General features: G+C 44.7%; 1 protein-coding gene across 1 annotated transcript; it reads left to right on the forward strand.

The window, feature by feature from the left end:
* Positions 1-5,853: 5,853 nt before the first annotated feature.
* Positions 5,854-18,913, forward strand: TINCR (TINCR ubiquitin domain containing). The gene is made up of 3 exons (XM_087954439.1): positions 5,854-6,285; positions 16,137-16,267; positions 17,499-18,913. The coding sequence occupies exons 1-2, from the start codon at positions 6,026-6,028 to the stop codon at positions 16,138-16,140; spliced, it is 264 nt and encodes an 87-aa protein (XP_087810565.1). The 5' UTR covers positions 5,854-6,025; the 3' UTR covers positions 16,141-16,267; positions 17,499-18,913.
* Positions 18,914-21,912: the final 2,999 nt, after the last annotated feature.

A 21,912-nucleotide genomic window follows, 5' to 3' on the forward strand; every position in this document is an offset into this window, starting at 1 on the left:
CTTTGATAAATAGCTTGACCCCTTCCTCTCTGCGGCAGCCCCTCAAATATTGGAAGACTGCTATCCTGTCTCCCCTGGTCCTTCTCTTCCCTAGACTGGCCAGGCCCAGTTCCTGCAACCGTTCATCATATGTTTTAGTCTCCGGTCTCCTAATCATCCTGGTTGCTCTTTTCTGTACTTTTTCTAGAGTCTCAACATCTTTTTTATAATGTGGTGACCAAAACCGGATGCAGTACTCCAGGTGTGGTCTTACTAAGGCTTTATAGAGTGGTATTAGTTCCTCCCTTGATCTTGATTGTATCCCTATGTTAATACAACTTAGGATTGCATTGGCTGTTTTGGCTGCTGCTGCACACGGCTGGCTCCTATTTAGATGGTTGTCCACTAAGACTCCCAGATCCCTCTCTCAGTTCCTGCTATTGAGCCTGGTTTCACCCAGTCTATATTTGTACTTTTGGTTTTTCTTGCCTAAGTGTAGGACTTTACTTTTCCCTACACTGAATTTCATTTTGTGTTCTTGTCTGTCAAGATCCATCTGGATCTTGAGCCTATCTTCTTGGGCAGTAGTGGCAAATCTTTTTGGGCTCCTGTGCCAAAAATTGTGCACGCGCTTTCACACTCATGCTTGCGTGCCAGCGCCCAGAAGGCAATGCATGCCCTCCCACACCCCCTACTCACGCCCGCACAATCCCTCACCCACCCAGCCACACACATACCCCGCCGCCCCCTTACCTGCACGGTGTCTCACAGCTGATTTTCGGTTGGTTTGAGGCCTTTTTCGGCCTCCCAGAGGCTTGAGGAAGGCTTCTGCAGGCTCTGCAGGCCGAAAACTAGCCCCGTTCTGTCACTTCTGGTCTTTTCGGAAAAACAGGAAGTGACGAAATGGGGCTAGTTTTCGGCCTGCAAAGCCTGCAGAAGCCTTCCTCATGCCTTTGGGAAGCCGAAAATCAGCTGTGAGGTGCACTCATGCGCAGTGAGGTAAGTTTGCCTGCAGCTCGTGTGCCAGCACAAATGGCTCTGCGTGCCACCTGTGGCACGCGTGCCATAGGCTCGCCATCACGGTTCTTGGGTGTTAACTATTCCTGCCAGCTTAGTATCATCTGCAAATTAAATCATGAGTCATAATTCATATATCCTCCAATGGGACACCTCCATAGCCCAGAGTCATCAGTCATGCTCTCCAGTTAGAATTTTGCCCAGCAGAAACTTCGGTCACCTAGTTTACTATCTTTGAAAAACTATTTATGGAATGCACTTTCGGTTTCCATGCTGCTGCAGTGCTCTCCCCTTCCTTTCTGTTGGTAGCTCTAAAAAGACCATAGAAATATATTATGAGTTGACATCGTAACTTCAGAGGCTGCTAAACGGATGGTTGTAAGTGGAGGACTATCGGTAAATGTGAGTTCCTTCTTGTTGGAAAATACAGGTAGCGCTCTACTATTACTGTTAATCTTCTCATCACTCCTTATCACCCATCCCCTCCCACTTGTGACTATATGACTTTAACTTCATCGCTTGTATCCTTACGGTTTATATGGACTGTTTCCTAGCATTATTTAATTGCTTACTGTACCCTATGACTATTTGTAAGTGTTATACCTCAGGATTCTTGACTCTTGACGAATATATCTTTTCTTTTATGTACACTGAGAGTATTTGCACCAAGAAAAAAATTCCTTGTGTGTCCAACCACACTTGGCCAATAAGGAATTCTATATTCTTCTATATTCTTCTGTATATTCTTACAATAGTTCGTTGAATGACCATTCTATGTTACAGCAGCACTGAAAAAAAGGGGACTTATGACCATTTTTCACACTTATGACCATCGCAGCATCCTTGTGATCATGTGATCAAAATTCAGACGCTTAGCAATTGACTCATATTTATGACGGTTGCAGTGTCCCCAGGGTTATGTACTCCCCCATTTGTGACCTGACAAGCAAAATCAATGGGGGAAGCCAGATTCACTTAACGACCATACTCACTTGCCAACTGGGGTGCTTCCCTTAACCCCCGTGGCAAGAAAGGTCGCAAAAAATGGGGCAAAGCCCGTATCACCCATTTCTCGCCTAGCAACAGAAATTTTGGGCTCAAAATGGCGGTCGTAAGTCGAGGACTCCCTTCTCAGGGAATAAAAAAATAAAATAAAAGTTTTTCCTCTGCAAGACAACAGACTGCCGGCTCCTTAAAATCCTAAGCTTGCTGGTAGGATGGTTTTAATTCACAGCTCTTACCAATAAAATAAGCTGATGACGTTTGAAATCTCTCTTTATTTTGCCGACTTTTCTGCTTTAAATCTGTTTTTATCTCCAGAAGAGGGTTTTAACGATGATTAAGGAGAAAAGATCTTTTCTCCATACAATGTTGTAATGGGAAATCTTAAGAGGATTGGGGCAGGATTGGATTCGGCGGCTACATCGACGCGATTCTGAAATTCTTACAATGGCAATGTAAGAATTATCTGACAATGCGCTTAAAAGCAGGACAATTAAAGAGCTGGCAGCTCTAATTTGGACGTGGTTAGCTTTAAGTTAACGACCTCCCTTCCACCCTTGGCAAGTTGTGCGAATGCAGTACTTTCCATGTGTTGGAAGAAATATCCATCTGGTTCAGTTCCAAGCGGGGAAAAAGACACTGGAAACATTGGAGGCTGATTGGAAAGGGGGTTTATTGATGGACAGGACCACCTGGATTTGAGGTCCTGGGCAGCTGACCCCATGGAGTGGAGAGTGAGAATTATTTATACCTCTGCTTGGGCCTTGCCCTTGAGCTTCCTGTTCCTGGGCAAGAACATGTATTCTATTGGTTGCTGTCAGACTTCTAGGGGGTCATGTTTGTCTGAATCAAGTTTGGTTGAAGCCTGGAGGCTGATGCAATGTCCCCAGGTGATTTTGCAATGCAGTGAGCCCTGTTGCTACCTTGTTTCCCGAAAACGTGAACTACCCTGAAAGTAAGTCCTAGCTTGATTTTTACACACGTGCCCAATATAAGCCCTACCCCCCCCAAAAATAAGCCCTAATTAAGATCCCACCCACTCCAGGATGCACACCGAGGGTGGGGATAGGGGTGGTGGTGGAACTGCCCTACTACTTACCTTTGGACAGTTGTAGCCAGGCCTGGCACACCCCGAAAACTATCTTTCCGGCCCGTTTCTTTTGCAGCCAGCAAGGCTTTCCCGAAGGCCTCTGTGGCTGATAAGAAAGCTCTGGATCGATCCGGAGCTCTGTTATTGGCTGCAGAGGTCTTCAGGAAAGCTTTGCCGGCCGCAGAAGAAGAATTTCCTGAAGGCCTCTGACAGTGAAAAGGAGGCTGGGGGCGATGCGCGCAAGTGAGGTTAGTTAGTGGATGATATCCTCCGAAAATAAGACCCGGTGCCTTTTTTGGTGGCAAAATAAATAAGACAGGGTCTTATTTTTGGGGAAACACGGCAGATAATTCTATTATGTCCCGGAGGGTCATGTATTAATCCTATCATTCTGGAGCTGAAGGTCTTTGGTTTTGTAGCCCAGAGACAGGATAGCAGTCTTCCGATATTTGAGGGGCTGCCACAGAGAGGAGGAAGGGGTCAAGCTATTTTCCAAGGCACCCAAAGGCCAGACAAGGAATAATGGATGGAAACTGAACAAGGAGAGATTCAACCTGGAAACAAGGAGAAACTTTCTGACAGTGAGAACAATCAACCCATGGAACAGAAGTTGCCCTCGGAAGTTGTGGGAGTTTCATCCCTGGAGGCTTTCAAGAAGAGATTGGACTGCCATTTGTCAGAAATGGTGTAGGGTCTGCTGCTTGAGCGGGGGGTTGGTCTAGATGACCTCCAAGGTCCCTTCCAACTCTGATTATCTATTATCTGCCATTTGTTTAGCAAATGTTTGAAGTTACAACAACATTGAAAAAGTGACTTCCAACTGGTCCTCGCAATTATGACCGCCCAGGGGTGGGATTCAAAATTTTTAGCAACCGGTTCTGTGGGTGTGGCTTAGGTGGTGGGCGTGGCTTGGTGGTCATGTGACTGGGTGGACGTGGCTTGGTGGTCATGTTATTGGCTGGGTGTGGCCAACTCAATATCAGTCACATCGAGGCACGCATCTCCTCGCCTGGCCTCTCGTGACTGTGGGGATGCTGCAACAGTCGTAAGTGTGAAAAATGGTCATAAGTCACTTTTTTCAGTGCCATTGTAACTTTAAATGGTCACTCCACACAAGCAAAGGACCAGCAAAGGAGGGGGAAAAATACTCCAGAGAAGTTCCTGAGACAGGAAGTCTAGTCCTGCCAAGAATGTAATAAGGGTTAACGGAGAGGCAGTTTCTGTAAGCAACACCAGAATGTTTCCTTCCTGCCTTCCTTACAGGATTAGACCAGTAATTTCTTCTAACAACCGGTTCTCCAAACTGCTTAGAATGTTAACAACCGGTTCTAGTGAATAGGTGCGAACCTGTAGAATCCCAGCCCTGTGACCACCACAGCATCACCACCTGGTCAAAATTTGAGCGCTTGGCCATCAGGTTGTATTTATGGTAGTTGTAGCATCCCAATTGTGATCGCCCTTTGTGACCTTCGAGTGAATCCAGATTCGCTTAACGACTTTGCGATTGATTTAACAATTGCTGTGTTTGCCTTAACAACTGTGGCACAAAAAGGCTGTTCAATCGGGCGTTGAATCCTTTAACAATCCCTTTGCTTAACAATGGAAATTCTGGACCCAATTGGGATCGTAAGTTGAGGACTACCTGTAGCTAACCATATAGATAAACAACTCGGTGAAGAATTTGGTTTTTATGTTTGCATATCATGCAAAAATCAGTTTTATTTCTCGGTGTGGATGAGTCCTATGAGCTAGGACAATGTTTCTTAACCTTGACAACTTTAAGATATGTGGACTTCAACTCCCAAAATTCCCCAGCCATCGTGCTAACTGGGGAATTCTGGAAGCTGAAGTCTACAAATCCTGCCTGGAAATTCTGGGAATTAAAATCCACAATTGCTGACTGAGGTATTCTGGGATTTTGAAGTCCACAAATCTTGCCTGGGGAATTCTGGGAGTTGAAGTCCACAAATCCCACCTGGGGAATTCTGGGAGTTGAAGTCTACAAATCCTGCCTGGAAATTCTGGGAATTAAAATCCACAATTGCTGACTGAGGTATTCTGGGATTTTGAAGTGCACAAATCCTGCCTGGGGAATTCTGGGAGTTGAAGTCCACAAATCCCACCTGGGGAATTCTGGGAGTTGAAGTCTACAAATTCTGCCAGGGGAATTCTGGGAGTTGAAGTTCACAAATCCTGTCTAGGGAATTCTGGGATTTGAAGTTCACAAATGCTGGCTGAGGAACTCTGGAAGTTGAAGTCCACAAATGCTGGCTGAGGAACTATGGGATTTGAAGTCCATATATATATATATATGCAGGCTGTGAGGGCAACTAAAGGGGATTTGTGCTGGGATAGGGGACTTGTGGAAAAGAAGGGAAATATTGGAGACCAATACGTACGATAATTTGTCTCCAATATTCCCCTTCTTTTCCACAAATCCCCTACCCCAGCAGTCCCTAATCCTATGAACCCCCTTAAATTGCCCTCACCCCCCCTCCATTTGCATGGACACATCCTACAAATCTTGTTCGATTGGATCATTGGTTCTTTTTTTGTTCCCCTGGGGCTAAGCTCGTTGTATGAACTCAACCCCTTGGTAGCTTCCTGGTTTTCTTTGTATTGTTTGTTTGTTTGCAATTTCTGAAATTAAAGCACGCCTGGATGAGATGGGCTTGTTTTTTTCGTTCTGTAAAAGAGACGCTAGGATATATATTTTTTTTCCCCCCTGAGCAACCCCAAGAGGAGCTTCCTTGGAATGGGAAAAATGCAGCCGAGCATTTGCCGGGAACCGGTTGGGCCTGCCTTGCAGGGCGGTGCTGCTTCCTGAAACTCCAGGTCTCTCTGGTGTTTCTCCTCCTTAACATTCGGCGCCTGGATGCTCCTTGCCTTCTGCGGCTCTCTCTCTCTCCAAGGACGGACTTTTGGGAGCTGTCAGTGATGGAAACCCTACGCAGGAGCCTCTCCCGTTGGAAGAGGTACCACATCAAGGTCCACCTCGCCGAAGAGGACCAGCTGCTCCCGCTGACAGTGCGGCCGACGGATACCGTGATGGATTTGAGAGCTTACCTGGTCCGGGAAGGGGTCACTTCTTGGAAAAAAAACTTCCATTATAACGCCCGTCGACTGGACGAGCACGAAACGGTCAAAGAGGCCAAGATCCAGAATGGTTCGGTGGTCTTGCTGGTTAGTGAGAAAAGGTAGGTTTTGGGGAGAAGGGATGGATCTTCTGAAAGAAATATTTTTAAAAAAGGTATGGTTTTTTTCTGTTCTGTGTGTGGGGGTGTATGTTGTTGTTGGTGAAACAGACACCAGACAACCTCAGCAAGGTGATCAACATATCCCGGAATCCTGCCTGCCTGCGTATTTTGTTTATTTTTCTTAGCTGTCTGCCTGTTTGCCCATCCATCTATTCATTTCATCCGGCCAGCCGTCCCTCCTTTTATACCTCTTTGTGTCTGCCTGCCTGTCAATTATTGGTCTGTTTAGCTGTCTGTCTATCCAACCTTCCAATCATCCAGCCAGCCACCCCTTCTGTCTATACCAGGGGTGTCCAACCTTGGCAACTTTAAGACTTGTGGACTTCAACTCCCAGAATCCCCCAGCCAGTTGGCTGGGGAATTCTGGGAGTTGAAGTCCACAAGTCTTAAAATTGCCAAGGTTGGACACCCCTGGTCTATACCTATTGGTATCCATATGTCTCTCCGTCTCTCATTGCCATCATCACCATCCATCTTATCCGTCCATCAATCTATCATCTATCTCCATCAGGGGTGGGATTCAATTTTTTTTTTACTACTGGTTCTGTGGGCGTGGCTTGGTGGGCGTGGCAGGGGAAGGACACTGTAAAATCTCCAATCAGAGGGGGGTATTCGCTGGTTCTCCGAACTACTCAAAATTTCTGCTACCGGTTCTCCAGAACTGGTCAGAACCTGCTGAATGTCACCTCTGATCTCCATCCATCCATCCATCGATCGATGTATCATCGATCAGCATCATCAGTATCTTTTTAGTTGACATGGTTGCTGTTCAAAGCATCCATTGGGATGTTCAGGAAATCCAAAAGGCGGCTTTCCATTCCAAGTTGCAAACATGCTTGTCCTTTTTTTACATCCACGCATAAAAACATGGCAGAATGATAAGGAGGGGGCGGAAACCAGCAGAGAGCCGTTTTGACTTTTTTCGACTATCCTGCCAATGGCCAGGTTTGCAATATCCCGTAACTTTACAGGGGTGTCGGCAGGAAGGTCAAAAAAGTCAACATGGTGGCGGTAAACCTGCATTGTCACCCTTGACCCTGGTTTTTTTCCCCCCCCACCCTCTGGGTGTATCGTAATTCATATCCTCCAATGGGACACCTCCATAGCCATCGATCAAGCTCTCCAGTTAGAATTTTACTCGGCACAAAAGGTGAGTTTGTTTTTCTCCCCCATCTCTGTTACAAAACTCTCCGCTATTCCACATAATTATACATGCAAATTCCTAATTTGTCTGAATATTGTACAAGGTATACCTGTTTTCTTTAATATAGACAATTTGAAATAAATCCTTTGATTGGGAAGCCTCTTTTTTTTTCAAAAAATAAATAAAATAAATGCATTTATTTTCAATGCATATGTCTTTTTTCTTTTTCTTTTTTAAAGTGAATTCAGTTCAGTGCTGTTCATCTCTGCCAGGCTATGAGCTCTTCAGAGAATTGTACTTCAGATGAAACCCGCGGTAGTGTCAACTCATAAAATATTTCTATGGTCTTTTTAGAGTTGCCAACAGAAAGGGAGGGGGAAAGGGGGTTTGAAAGAGCGGTGAGGCAGCTTGGAAATCGAAAGTGCATTCCATGCATAGTTTTACAAAGATAGTAACTAGGTGACTGCAGTTTGTGCCGAGTAAAATTCTAACTGGAGAACATGATCGATGGCTATGGAGGTGTCCCATTGGAGGATATGAATTACGATACACCCAGAGGGGCGGGGGGAAAAACCAGGGTCAAGGGTGACAATGAACGATGTCTCTCAGAGTCGGCTACACCCAGGCAGTGCCGGACATGTTAACTCCCAATAAATCCTTTGGAAGTTTTGGAAGTTTGGCTCCAGACTCATGGTTTAATTGGGGTAATTGCCGGAATCCTGACAGGTAGATTTCAAACAAACAAACAAACATCCCTGCATTTGTCAAGTGAATTTAGGCTGTGCTAGATTCAGTGCCTGTGCTATATTTGTTTTAAGTTATTGTTATTTTCACGTAAGACGTGAGAACTAGTCTGGTCTGTGGTTAAGGTATTGACCTCAGAACTGGGAAATGGTGAGTTCTAGTTTCCGCGTTAAGCATGGAAGCAATTGGGTGACTTTGGGCCAGTCACCGGGGGATTGGGAGTTCTAGTCCTGTCGTAGGCAGGAAAGCTGGGTGGATGACCTTGGGCCAATCTCCAGGAGATGGTGAATTCTAGTTTCTGTGTTAGGCATGAGAGCCAGCTGGGTGTTTTGGGCCAATCACCAGGAGACAGTGAGGTCTAGTCCCGCCTTAGGCACAGAAGCCAGATGATTGACTTTGAGCCAATCATTAGGAGATGGTGAGTTCTAGTCCTGCCTTAGACATGAAAGTAGGATGGGTGACTTTGGGCCAATAACCAGTAGACAGTGAGTTCTAGTCCCGCCTTAGGCGATGGTGAGTTCTAGTCCTGCCTTAGCCATGAAAGTAGGCTGGGTGACTTTGGGCTAATCACCAGGAGACGGTGAGTTCTAGTCCCAATTTAGGAATGAAAGCCAGATGAGTGACTTTGGGCCAATCATTAGGCGATGGTGGGTTCTAGTCCCACCTTAGATATGAAAGTAGACTGGGTGACTTTAAGCCAATCACCAGAAGATGGTGAGTTCTAGTCCTGCCTTAGACACAAAAGCTGTCTGGTTATCCTTGGACCATCTACACTGGGAACAATCTGCGTGAAATACTGTACATTCCTTTGTCTATCCTAGTATCTTTTAACTGTGGCAACTTTAAGGTATGTGGACCTCAACTCCCAGAATTCCTCAGCCAGCATGGCTGGCTGAGGAATTCTGGGAGTAGAAGTCCACATATGTGTTGAAAAACACTGGGCTAGTCAGAACAGAAAGCTCACCGCTAAAGAAGTTGATGCAATGGGACACGGTTGATTTTTTCTGCCTTAGATTTTTAATTCATTCAGTTCATGAATTAATTCATTTTAATTCACGGGGTTGGGGGTGAAGCTTGCCCCCTGAGATTAGATTAGCCCCCACCCTTTCATTTTGGTTTAGCAAATGAAAACTTACATTTATTAGGAAGGAAATCGTATTAGTCCCACCAATTCAAGAGAAACCCAATAGTTCCTTTCAAGACTCACACGTTTTATTAAAAGATAGAAATTTCCTGTCTTTTAATAAAAAGTTGAGAATTGAAAGAGAGGGATGGCCTTAGCAACTGACTTGAGGAAGAAGATTGAGGCAGTTTTAGTTTGTCGGATGTTCAAAAACGGGATAAATTAAAGGAGGACCCGGATGTGTCAATCAATCAATCAATCAACCAATCAATCAATCAATTCCATCTACAAGTAGTTCTTGCCTTACAACGGTTCATTCAGTGACTGTTTGATGTTACAAAGGAACTGAAAAAAATGACATCACCATTTTCCACATGCATCTTCCTGGTCATGTGATCAAAATTCAGTCTCGGTTTATCTGCCCTCTCCTGCCCAGATGTTTGTGCACGATTCCTAATGCCACATTTGGATAAACAATCATTACCATCCCGGGTGGACGACTCGCCCTGTTGTGACTGTCTTTCCCCTGACTCAGCAACCGGACACATCCCACCCATTGAAAGGAACTTGTTTGCCTCGCGTTTCGGATTCTGGAGTCGCAAGGATTTCCAGGGGGCAGGCATTGAAGGGGTGGGGAGAGGAGATTTGGGAGGAGGGTTCTACCCCTCCCACCAAAAAAAATCCCCACAATTTTGCTCATCGGTGCACGTCTGCTAGTGATAAACCTGTCACTTTCACACAGAATATATATATATATATATATATTCGGTTTATACCCTCTTTTGGGCTTTGAATTTGAGCTTCCTGTTCCTGTGGCAAGGGCATGTATCCTATTGGTTGCAGTCAGACTCCCATGGGGGTATGCAGTCATAGCTGAAGTTGTCTGCGTCCCAGGCTCGGTTGAATCTTGCTGGGTGACGCACTGAAGGGCAATTTTCTATTGTGGCTGAATGGCTTTGCCCTGGCACATTTCATAAGTGAATTGAGGCAGTTGTGACGTGGGTGACATGGTCATTAAGTGAATCTGGCTTCCCCGTTGATTTTGCTGGTGAGAAGGTCTGCAAAAGGGGATCCCATGGATCCTGGGGAATCCTGCGATCGTCATAAATATGAGCCAGTGGCCAAGCATCTGAATTTTGATCACCTGATCACGGGGAATGCTGCAACGGTCGCATGTGTGAAACCCGGTCGTAAGTTCCTTTTTGCAGTTCCGTTGTAACTCCGAACGGTCGCTAAATGAATTGTTGTAAGTCGAGGACTTGCCTATATAAATGGTCCAATAGATCAGGTCTCTTTGCCTTTTTCAAGACATCAAGCATCAAAGAACGACTGGCTCAGGATCGATATGTACAAAATTCAGAAATTATCTGGAGCTTGTTGGAATTCAGTTAATCTCAGCATGGAGGGGAAATTTAAGAGAATTTCTCATACTTATGGCGCTGGTGCCATTGAAACAAGACCCCGTATTGGATTTTTTTTTGGGGGGGGGGTTGTTTTTATTTTGTTCTGCAGAATGATCTGCTTTTCATGCCCAGGGCCCCTCAGAATTGTTTTATTTGATTTATCCTCCAGGCAGAAATGCATCTGTTTGGCTAAATGTTGCAAAATTTTGTTTGATGGGCTGTAACATTCTGCAAAAGTTAATGAACTAGTGCCAGAGAATATGGCTTTTTTTTGTTTTTGTGCTGGTTGCATTTGCCCGCTTGATGTTATTAGAATCATTGTAATCATTGTCATAAAAATATATATATATCCCTCTGTCCATCCAACCAGCCTCTCTCTTGGTAGATCTACCTACCTACCTATCTACCGGGGTCTACGACACTTTGCCACAGCTATTCTCACCATGGCTAACTTGCCACAGCCATTCTTGCCACAGGACAACTCCCTGCGAGAGAGGAGTTACGCTAATATCAATGAAATGGTGGAATAGAATAATTAAAGTAAGGGTGCAAAAGGAGGGACAGAATGAAATGTGAATGGCAAACAAATAAAATGTTTTTTTATTTATTTTAAATAATGAAATAGAATTGGTTAGTTGTCCCGCAGTGAATTTTCCCGTGGCGAGGTGGCCATGATGAGTTGGCTGCGGCAAGTTGTCCCTACCTACCTACCTACCATCCTATCTGCCTGCCTACCTACCTATCTGCTCATGGTTCATCCATCTAATCCATCCATCCATCCATCCATCCATCCATCCATCTCTCTTGGTGGACCTACTTACCTACCTTCAGGGGTGGGATTCTACCGGTTCTGACCGGTTCTATAGAACCGGTTGTTAGGATTCTGTGCATCATTCCCCTGGCTGGCCCCACCCCCTCCATCTGCCCCTCCCATCCCCGCCCAGTCAATCCTTATTGCACATGCCCAACATCATTCTCCTCCTCCCATTTTTTTTCCTCCCGACGATCAGCTGTTCCAATGATCAGCTGTGTCCGGGATCTCCCTACCTGTCTTAACTGCTTCACCCAGGAGGCTTCCCTGAGGCCCAGGAAGCAAAAAAAAAAATAAAAAATGGGAGGGGGATGTGCTGCAAAAAAGGAAGCCACACCCACCCAATCACATGGCCACACCCACCTAGCCACACTTATCAAGCCATGCCCACAGAACCAGTTGTTAAAAAATTTGAATCCCAGCGTTACCTACCTTCTATTGGTCCATCTTAATGTTTGATCCATCCATCCATCCATCCATCCATCCGTCCATCCATCCATCCATGTTCTCTCTTGGTGGACCAACCTACCTACCTTCTAATAGTCCATCCTAATATTTGATCCATCCATCCATCCATCCATCCATTCATCCATCCATCCATCCATCCATCCATCCATCCATCCATCCATCCATCCATCCATCCATCCATCCACCCATCCATCCATCCATGTTCTCTCTTGGTGGACCAACCTACCTACCTTCTAATAGTCCATCCTAATATTTGATCCATCCATCCATCCATCCATCCATCCATCCATCCATCCATCCATTCATCCATCCATCCATGTTCTCTCTTGGTGGACCAACCTACCTACCTTCTAATAGTCCATCCTAATATTTGATCCATCCATCCATCCATCCATCCATCCATCCATCCATCCATTCATCCATCCATCCATGTTCTCTCTTGGTGGACCAACCTACCTACCTTCTAATAGTCCATCCTACTATTTGATCCATCCATCCATCCATCCATCCATCCATCCATCCATCCATGTTCTCTCTTGGTGGACCAACCTACCTACCTTCTAATAGTCCATCCTACTATTTGATCCATCCATCCATCCATCCATCCATCCATCCATCCATCCATCCATCCATCCATGTTCTCTCTTGGTGGACCAACCTACCTACCTTCTAATAGTCCATCCTACTATTTGATCCATCCATCCATCCATCCATGTTCTCTCTTGGTGGACCAACCTACCTACCTTCTAATAGTCCATCCTATCCATCCATCCATCCATCCATCCATCCATCCATCCATCCATTCTTCCTCCTTCCTTCCTTCCTTCCTTCCTCTCTCTTGGTGAATGTGCCCATCTACCCAACTTATTGCTCATCCATCTACCCACCCACCCACCCATCAATAACCCTCTTGCTCTCCTTGCTGTCTCTCCATCCATCACCTATTCACTAGCTTCAATAATGGAGTCAGTTTTAATAATGAGCAGTTAAACAAGATAATGCACCATTTTTTCATCCTTTGCAGGAGAAAAAAATGAAAACAATTGTGAACCAATTTTGGATATTGATCCGAAATCCATCCTTCTCTTTCCTGAATGGTTTCTTCCTCTATGAAAGTGGCTTTTGTTTTTCCACTTCCTTCTTAGATTGCTTTAAATTTTCTTTGCGCTTATTTTGGATAGTCATTCTGTGACATTCTTTTTTTTTTTTAATTTTTTTTGGAAGGTCAGCCTGCACATTAATTTCATTGTTCTCTAACTGTCTCCTGGAGGATCTAATTTCAGCAGTGATTAAGGCAAATGCTGCTGTGGTTTCTTATTCAGTATTGAGATAATTTTCTTCATAGAAAATTGGAGAAGAGGAAGGGATTGCGAGAGTGCCTGGGAAATTGTCATGGAATGTTAAAAATGAAGATCATGTGACCGCAGCCACTGCCAATAGCATCGAATCAGTCACAACTCCCCCCAATGTCATTGCTTTGGGAGTCATGGGTGTCTACGTTTGGGTACATTCTATAAGTTAGCTCATTTGGGGCATCTTGGTTCAAAAATGGTTGCCCTCAGTGTCCTGTTTCACCCAGTTAAAGGCCACAACAACAAGAAAGTTAGGTAGTCCGTGACACAATTGAACCCAACATTTCTGTTGCTAAGTGAGACAGTTGTTAAGTGAGTTTTGACCAATTTTATGACCTTTTTTGCCACAATTGTTAAGCGGATGGCTGCTGCTGTTAGGTCTGTAACATGATTATTAAGTGAATCCTGCTTCCCCTTTGACTTTGCTTGTCAGGTCGCAAAAGGGGATCACATGATCCCAGGACACCGCATTCGTCATAAATGTGAGTCAGTCGCCAAGCATCCAAATTTTGATCACATGCCACGGGGAAGTTGCAACGGTCGTAAGTGTGACAAATGGTCATAAGTCACTTTTCTCAGTGATGTTGTCACTTTGAACGGTCACCAAATGAACTGTTGTAAGTTGAGGACGACCTGGATTAAATGCAATTTCTGGATGTTTTCAAGGGTCTCCCCATGATCAGTGCATTGCAGTAGTCAAGACCCATGACTGTCATGCCCTTGTTAGAGTCGGACTCTGAGGGAGAGGAGGAACAACAGGGAGTGGAGGTGTGGCTCCTGAGGTTGTGGAGAAGGCTGGGGAAGGGCAGAGGCCGGCTGGACAGTCAGAGGAAGAACCAGGCCCATCCCCTCTGCATCCTAGGACACGCAGGGAGGAACGGATAAGGCAACAACTTGGCTTACGAGAGAGGAAGCGGCCATGATCCCCCTCATTGGTTGCAGCTGGGGAGAATAGTATATAAGAGAGACGGTTACAACACAGTGTTGCCAGAAGCAAAGCGTGTGTTATTTTGGGCTGAAGTTACCTTGGTTGGTGTCCTTCCAACAGACTGTGCCTTGTTATCTCCTTGAAGTTGGCAATTACTTATCCTGGTCCGTTGTGGAAATTCCTTCATTGTAGTTTGTTTTGGTTTTTTATTTCACCTCTATCTGATCATTAAGTTCGGACTGTATTGCTTTCTTTTGAAGACTATTTTTGAATACGTTTTATCTCCCATGGAGAATTATTGAACAATGGGGCCAAGTTGGGGACATTAAAGGACATTTATTTGGATTTTGTTACGTTTGTGTTACACTCCGGGTCATCACAATGACTGTGGGGAATGCTGCAACAGTCGTATGTCTGAAAAATGGTCATATATATTGCACTTCAAACGGACACTAAATGAATGGCTGTAACTCAAGGTCTATGTGATGACCCGGGGCGTTGCACAAAGGCAACACAGTCACATAAGTAAAAGAAGTCCCTTTAATACCTCCAACTTTGCCCCCAATGTCCAAGTTACCTTTGGCTGGAGAAAAAACTCTCCCAAGAACAATCTTTAAGGGGAGGAAATTCAGCCCAAAAACAAAGTACATATAAACTGTAAATAAAATCCACACAAACCACACTGCAGCAATTAACTGTACAGGGCAGGATAAGGAATTGCACACTTGAAAGGCCAACAAAACAGTTGGGAAGATGCCAGGAACCTCAACCATAAAAGATAACTCACGATTTGCTTCCAACAAGTTGTAGTGCGCCAACTCCCTTTTCATACACTGTGTTCCCAGTTGCTGCTAATGAAGGGAATCAGGGCCCTTTCCTCCCCCGTAAGCCATGAAACTCATGTTGCTCTCTTCTCCATTCCTCCCTGAGTGCCCTAGGATGAAGAGGGGGTGGGCCTGGGTCTTCCTCTGAATTCCCTCTGCCTTTCTCTACCTCTCCCCTGCTCTGCCCAGCTGGACTTTGCCCTTCCCCAGTTTCTTCCCACAGCCAACGGAGCCACTCTCCTACTCCGTGTCAGCTGCTCGGCCTTCCCCCTCTGAATCAGATTCCAACAGGGGCATGACAGTCTACCTGTACTGTACAGGTAGTCCTCAAGTTACAACAGTTCATTTAGTGACCTCTTTTAGTGAAAAAGAGGTAGAACAAGGGAGAGGGAGTTCAGAGGAAGGCTCAGGCCCACCCCCTCTTCATCCTAGGGCACATAGGGAGGAATGGAGAAAAGAGCAACGTGGGTTGCATGGCTTACGGGGGAGGAAAGGGCCCTGATTCCCTTCATTAGCCACACATGGGAAGAAAGTTTAAAAGAGGTGCATGCTGAGTGCAGCATCTTCTGGGAACAAACTTGAGGTTTTTTTGTGTTGAGTTTGGTTCTCTGTGTTCCTGGCATCCTCCCAACCAAGTTGAATTTCTGCTGTTCCTTCATGTCTGGAATTCCTTCTTCTGCCCTTACCTCAACTTGCCTTCATTGGACTTTTGGACTTTAAATTACAGTTTTTGTTGACCATGTTTTGGACTTGATTCTCTGCAGCCCAAGGCTGTTCCTTTTTCTCCAGCCCAGAAGGTAACCAGGACATTGGGGGCAAAGTTGGAGATAAATAAAGGGACTCTTATTGCTTATCTGACTGTGTTGCCTTTGTGCCATGCCCCGGGTCATCACAATTGGCTTTTGCTTGTTAGTAGGCGTAGAATCTCCTCTTTCTTGGAGTAACTTCGGAATGCTGTCTGACCTCCCCCCACCCTTTTTTTTTAAAATTGCAGATGAAGCTTACTTGGGGAGCAACTCCCCACATGGTGCCATCATTCGGAGGGACGGAGTTTGTCGCGCTGACAGTCAAAAGGTGGAGGGAAAAATAAAACCAGTTCCTTGAAACAGCCTGGAAGAATCGAAGGTACAAACGGGATGGCTTGTTGAAGGCAGCTGAGCCCACTTTACAGATGGCTTGATTGAGGCCTTTTCATTTGGGTCTTTAGGAGGGGTTATTTGCCACCCAAAAGGCAGCTTCAGCTGTGCTAAGTGCACACTGTTTTTTTTATTTTTCTTTTATTTTTATTTTTCATCTCCTGCTCCCTGAGCCAAACCTGTCAGGGTCACCCAATGACAAGGAGTAATTACAGAGTATTGAATTAATATCACGGCGTAATTAACTTGCGGAGGTCATTGGCCCCGTGATTTTCTGAGGAGGCACAATGGGCTTTCAGGAGATCAGAATAGCTTGGTGAAGGATGAACTGTTACAGGTCATTCCTTTATCTCTGGCCTTCCCTTCCCATCCATTTACTTCTTTCCCTTCCCATAAGTGCACCATCGTGCCTCCCGTTCCTGTCCTATTGTCTGCATTTATTTGTACCTATTTCCTGTATTTTTACTCATGTTTATACTTATACCTATTATCTTGTAAGCGATTGACAAATCAAATAAATAAATAAATAAATAAAATAAATCCTTCCCTTCTCCATCCTTTCCTTTCCTCCTTTCCCTTCCCTTCTCCATCCTTTCCTTTCCTTTCCTTTCCTTCCTTTCCTTTCCTTTCCTTTCCTTTCCTTTCCTTCCCTTCCCTTCCTTTCCCTTTCCTTTCCTTTCCTTTCCTTTCCTTTCCTTTCCTTTCCTTTCCTTTCCTTTCCTTTCCTTTCCTTCCCTTCCTTCCCTTCCCTTTCCTTTCCTTTCTTTCCTTCCCCATCCTTTCCTTTCCTTTCCTTTCCTTTCCTTTCCTTTCTTTTCCCTTCCCTCCCTTCCCCCCGTTCCTTTCCTCCTTTCCCTTCCCTTCCTCCCCTCTCCTCTGTCCTTTCTCTTCTCTTCTCTTCTCTTCTCTTCTCTTCTCTTCTCTTCTCTTCTCTTCTCTTCTCTTCTCTTCTCTTCTCTTCTCTTCTCTTCTCTTCTCTTCTCTCCTCTTCTCTTCCTAACAGCTTGCCTCCAGAAATTGTGAACGCTCCATCACTGGAGGTTTTTAAGAAGAGACTGGATAGCCACTTGTCTAAAAATAATATAGGCTCTCCTGCTTGAGCAAGGGGCTGGACTAGAAGACCTCCAAGGTGCCTTCCAGCTCTATTCTGATTCTTACTGGATGTCAAGGACTTCCTGCAATGCGTTTCCCTTTTGCTAATTCTCACTGTTGCATTTTAGGAGGTGAGCCAGAAGGGGCTACTACCGCCGACTGTCCACCTCACCGGAATTCCAGATCTGGCTCTGCAAGATTTCCTTCGGCATCATCGCAGCCGGAACCAGCCCAGCGATGCGGCTACATCGGGAGGGGCGCATCAACCCAGCTGTTTCGTGTGCTTCCAAGCACTCCCTCCTTCTCTCTTGAGTTTCTAGTTTCAGCCAGGAGGGAGAAACAGGTTTAAGGAGATTTTTTTGGCCCAGCTGCTGGCTTTGAAAAGAAGAAATTCAAGCTAGCCGCTGGGCGTGGGGAGGGTGGAGCGAAGGAAAGTTTCGGTGTTTCTGCAAGTGGTGAAACCACGTTTGCTATTCCTTACGGAGGGACTTTAATTTCAGGGTTAAATTACAAGCTGAATGGACGTGACCTTGTAGACGACCCCCACTCTGTCAAGGACTCCTCTCTAATGACCTAAGTGCTAGAGCCCACTCTTAACAACATAGCCCAAAAGGCATTAAGAGTTGTAAACCTAATCCTGCGTAGCTTTTTCTCCGGTAATATTGTACTACTAACTAGAGCATACAAAAACATTTGCTACACCAATTCTCGAATGCAGCTCATCTGCCTGGAACCCGCGCTGCATATTGGACATTAATATAATCGAGAGAGTCCAGAGATATTTCACGAGAAGAGTCCTCCACTCCTCGACTCACCACAGAATACCTTATTTAGTTCAGTTTACTTTATTGTCATTGCACCTCGTACAATGAAATCAAAACACCACCTTCAGTACAGCACATCATGACCATGAAAATAAACACAAACACACATCCTTCACCCTCCACACATTGAATTGAAAACCCCTGACACCGCACCAACACTGCACTATATACAGTAGAATTCAACAGAGTTACTGCCCTGGGATAGAAGCTGTTTTTCAGCCTATTTGTCCTTGTTTTTATTATCCTGTACCACCTGTCAGATGGTAATAGTTAAAAAAAAGGGGCGGGGGGGGGCAGGATGAGATGGATTTTTAAGAATGTTTTGAACTTTCGTAAGGCAGCGGGAGCTATAAAGCTCTTCCAAAGAGGGGAGAGGGCAACCCATGATCCTCTGGGCAATGACGTTAACCCTCTGGAGTGCTTTCCTATCTGATACTGTACCATTGGCAAACCATTATGCCATCAGACTTGAAATTTTAGGCGTAGACAACCTAGAACTACGCCACCTTCGGTCTGACCTAAGCGCAGTACATAAAATTATCCATTGCAATGTCCTACCCATCAATGACTACTTCAGCTTCAACCACAACAATACATGAGTATGCAATAGATACAAACCCAAGGTAAACCACACCGAAGTCGATTGTGGGAAATACGACGTCAGCAACAGAGTGGTCAATGTCTGGAATACTCTACCTGACTCTGTGGTTTCTTCCCCAAACCCCAAAAACTTTAACCTTAAACTGTCTACTATTGACCTCACCCCCTAAGGGTGCATAAGCGCACCAACGTGCCTACCGTCCCTGTCCTAATGTTTCCCTTTTATTCGTACCCATTTCACGTATTAATAACCATGTTTATACTTATATCTGTTATTTAATACATGCTCGACAAAAATAAATAAATAAATAAATAAAATAAAAAAATAATAAATAATCCCCGTGCTTTGTGAACAGATCTAAGTTGCCGTCTACAACGGCTTTGGAGCGTGACTTTGGATAGAAAAGGCTTTGTCCTTTCTGAAAACCATGAGGACTGATAACTTAACCGCAGTTTCAAATGAATTTATTTATTCAATTAATGCCTGTCTGCCTTCCAATATTTGAGGGGCTGCCACAAAGAAGGAGGAGGGGTCCGCCTGTTCTCCAAAGCACCAGAAAGGCAAGAAAAAGAAACCATGAAGGGAAAACTATGGTTAGTCTTCAACTTACTGACCACAACTGAGCCCAGAATTCATGAGGCCTAAGTAAGAGAGTGAATGTTGCCCTATTTTACGGCCTTCCTCGCCACCGATGTTAAGTGAATCATTGCAGTGGTTCAATTAGGAACACGGTTGTTAAGTGAATCTGGTTTTCCCTGTTGACTTTGCTTGCCGGAAGGTCACAAAAGGGGATCAAGGGACCCCGGGACACTCTGACCATTATAAAGATGAGTCAGTTGTCAAGCATCCAGACGTAAGTCACATGACCAAGAGGAGGATGCAATGGTCATAAGTGTGAAAAATGGCCCTAAGTCACTTTTTCCAGTGCCGTTGTAACTTTGAATGGCCATTAAGTGAAGTGTTGTAAGTTGAGGAGTACCTGTAATCAAGGAGAGAAGCAACCTTGAACTAAGGAGGAATTTCCTATCAGGGAGAACAATTCACCAGTGGAACAGCTTGCCACCAGATGTTAAGCACCAACACTGGAGATTTTTAAAGAGATTGGACAACCATTTGTCCTGAATGGTATACAATCTCCTGCTTGAACATGGGGTTGGACTAGAGGACCTCCAAGGTCCCTCCCAACTCAGCGACTCTGGGAGGCATACAAACATGTAATGTGTAGTATAACTCCTGGTTGGCAGGCAGACTGAGCCAGATTTAAACCTGGATAAGCAACTAGCACTCAGATCTTGGAAAACTGCTCCGGATTGAGCTAGATAGATTTGCATTTAATGCCCACGGCCTGGTCAACGTGAGCCATTTTGTATCTTCCCCTGCCAAACGCCTCAGATGGCATCAAGATGGCTTCTCATCCGAACCTTCTACCTCAGGATGAAACTTGGATGCATCTCTAGGTAGTCCTCGACTTATGACCACCTGTGTGATGAAGCAATATGGATGTTAAGCGAGCCATGAGGGAAATTTCCAAGCTTGTTTGGCACCGTCGTTAAGCAAAGTGACTTCCGACTGCCAGTTGGCGTTCACGGATGTGTTCAGCCAGTCTTCGGCCTGTTTGCCTTACCTCGTGGTTGTCACAGTTCTTACAAGTTCGGAGTGCCGCTAGACAAATGGTTATAAGTAGAGAACTGCCTGTATTTTGTGCTCTTATTGTCTAGGCTGTCTTTTATCAACATGCCAAAGTGAGTTTGTTTTCGACAACATCACAAATGAACATTTCATTTTGCCCAGCGACTTTGATTCTGGCGTGATCAGAAACGGGAGAATAAATAAAATTTCAGCAGCACTCAATTCTTTTCATCATTCTGAGCGCTTTAAATCCTGATCGTGCAGCCTTTTTTCCTTTCATGGGCTTGGAAGAACGCGGGCTTCTCTCGACAGCTAGTCCTCGACTTACGACTGCAATGGAGCCCCAAATTTCAGTGGCTCAGCGAGACAATTATTCTTCTTTTTAATAAAAAAAAATTATTAAACAAATTCTACTATTAAAAAACAAAAAAACATATTTTCATTCATTGCAGCACATTTGTAGTAGTGTTTCACTCACTTTGACATATTCTTAAGTATATAGAATATTACTAAATATTACTACAATTATTTTACATTTGATCTATGTCATATATTTATGTAGTTATTTACATATTTATACATAAGTATACATAGTTATGCCTATTCATATCAAATTATTTCATCACACCATAACCTTTAATTTCATCTCTATATTTTGTGTCTCCCTTGCAGCCAATTATACCATAAACTCCAAATTTCGTAGTACTCTGTCTCTTCTCTCTCCTTCATTTCCATTGAAAGCCTATCCATTTCTGCACACTCTAAAACTGTGATGGCGAACCTATGGCACACACCATTTGTTCCAGCACGCGAGCTGCAGGCAAACTTACCTCACTGTGCATATACATGCATCACAGCTGATTTTCAGCTGGTTTGAGGCCTTTTTTGGCCTCCCAAAAGCTTGAGGAAGGCTTCTGCAGGCTTTGCAGGCCAAAAACTAGCCCCGTTTCATCACTTCTGGTATTTTCGGAAAAACAGGAAATGACAAAATGGGGCTAGTTTTCGGCCTGCCAAGCTTGCAGAAGCCTTCCTCAAGCTTTTGGGAGGCCAAAAAAGGCCTCAAACCAGCTGAAAATCAGCTATGAGGCGCAGTGCAGGTAAGGGGACGGCGGGGGTGGGTGGAGATTTGGTGCCATTTTGGTTGCAAGTCGAGAACTACCTGCATCTGCCAAGCACCCAAATTTTAATCATGCGACCATGGAGATATAAGTGTGAGGACTGGTTATGTATCACCTTTTTTCCCAGTGGCATTCAAGCAAGTCATTAAATGAATTGTCCTTAAGTTGAGGCTTCCCAGTAACGGCTTTCGACTCCTTTGGACTTTGGAAACTCTCGAATTTATTTATTTATTCCATTAGTTGAGCCATTGATCCGATGGTCTGGCTTGTCTTTTTTATCCATCCATTCCACCAAATTAGGATATACCGCCGGTCCTGGCATAAGCTGGAAAGAAGAAAACTATTTTATTTTCCGCCAAAGGCAAAATTG

This window comes from Notechis scutatus, chromosome 1 (genome assembly GCF_049901735.1).
Source record: "Notechis scutatus isolate UNSWTSFEM ecotype Mainland chromosome 1, rNotScu1.2, whole genome shotgun sequence".
Taxonomy (NCBI): Eukaryota; Metazoa; Chordata; class Lepidosauria; order Squamata; family Elapidae; genus Notechis; species Notechis scutatus.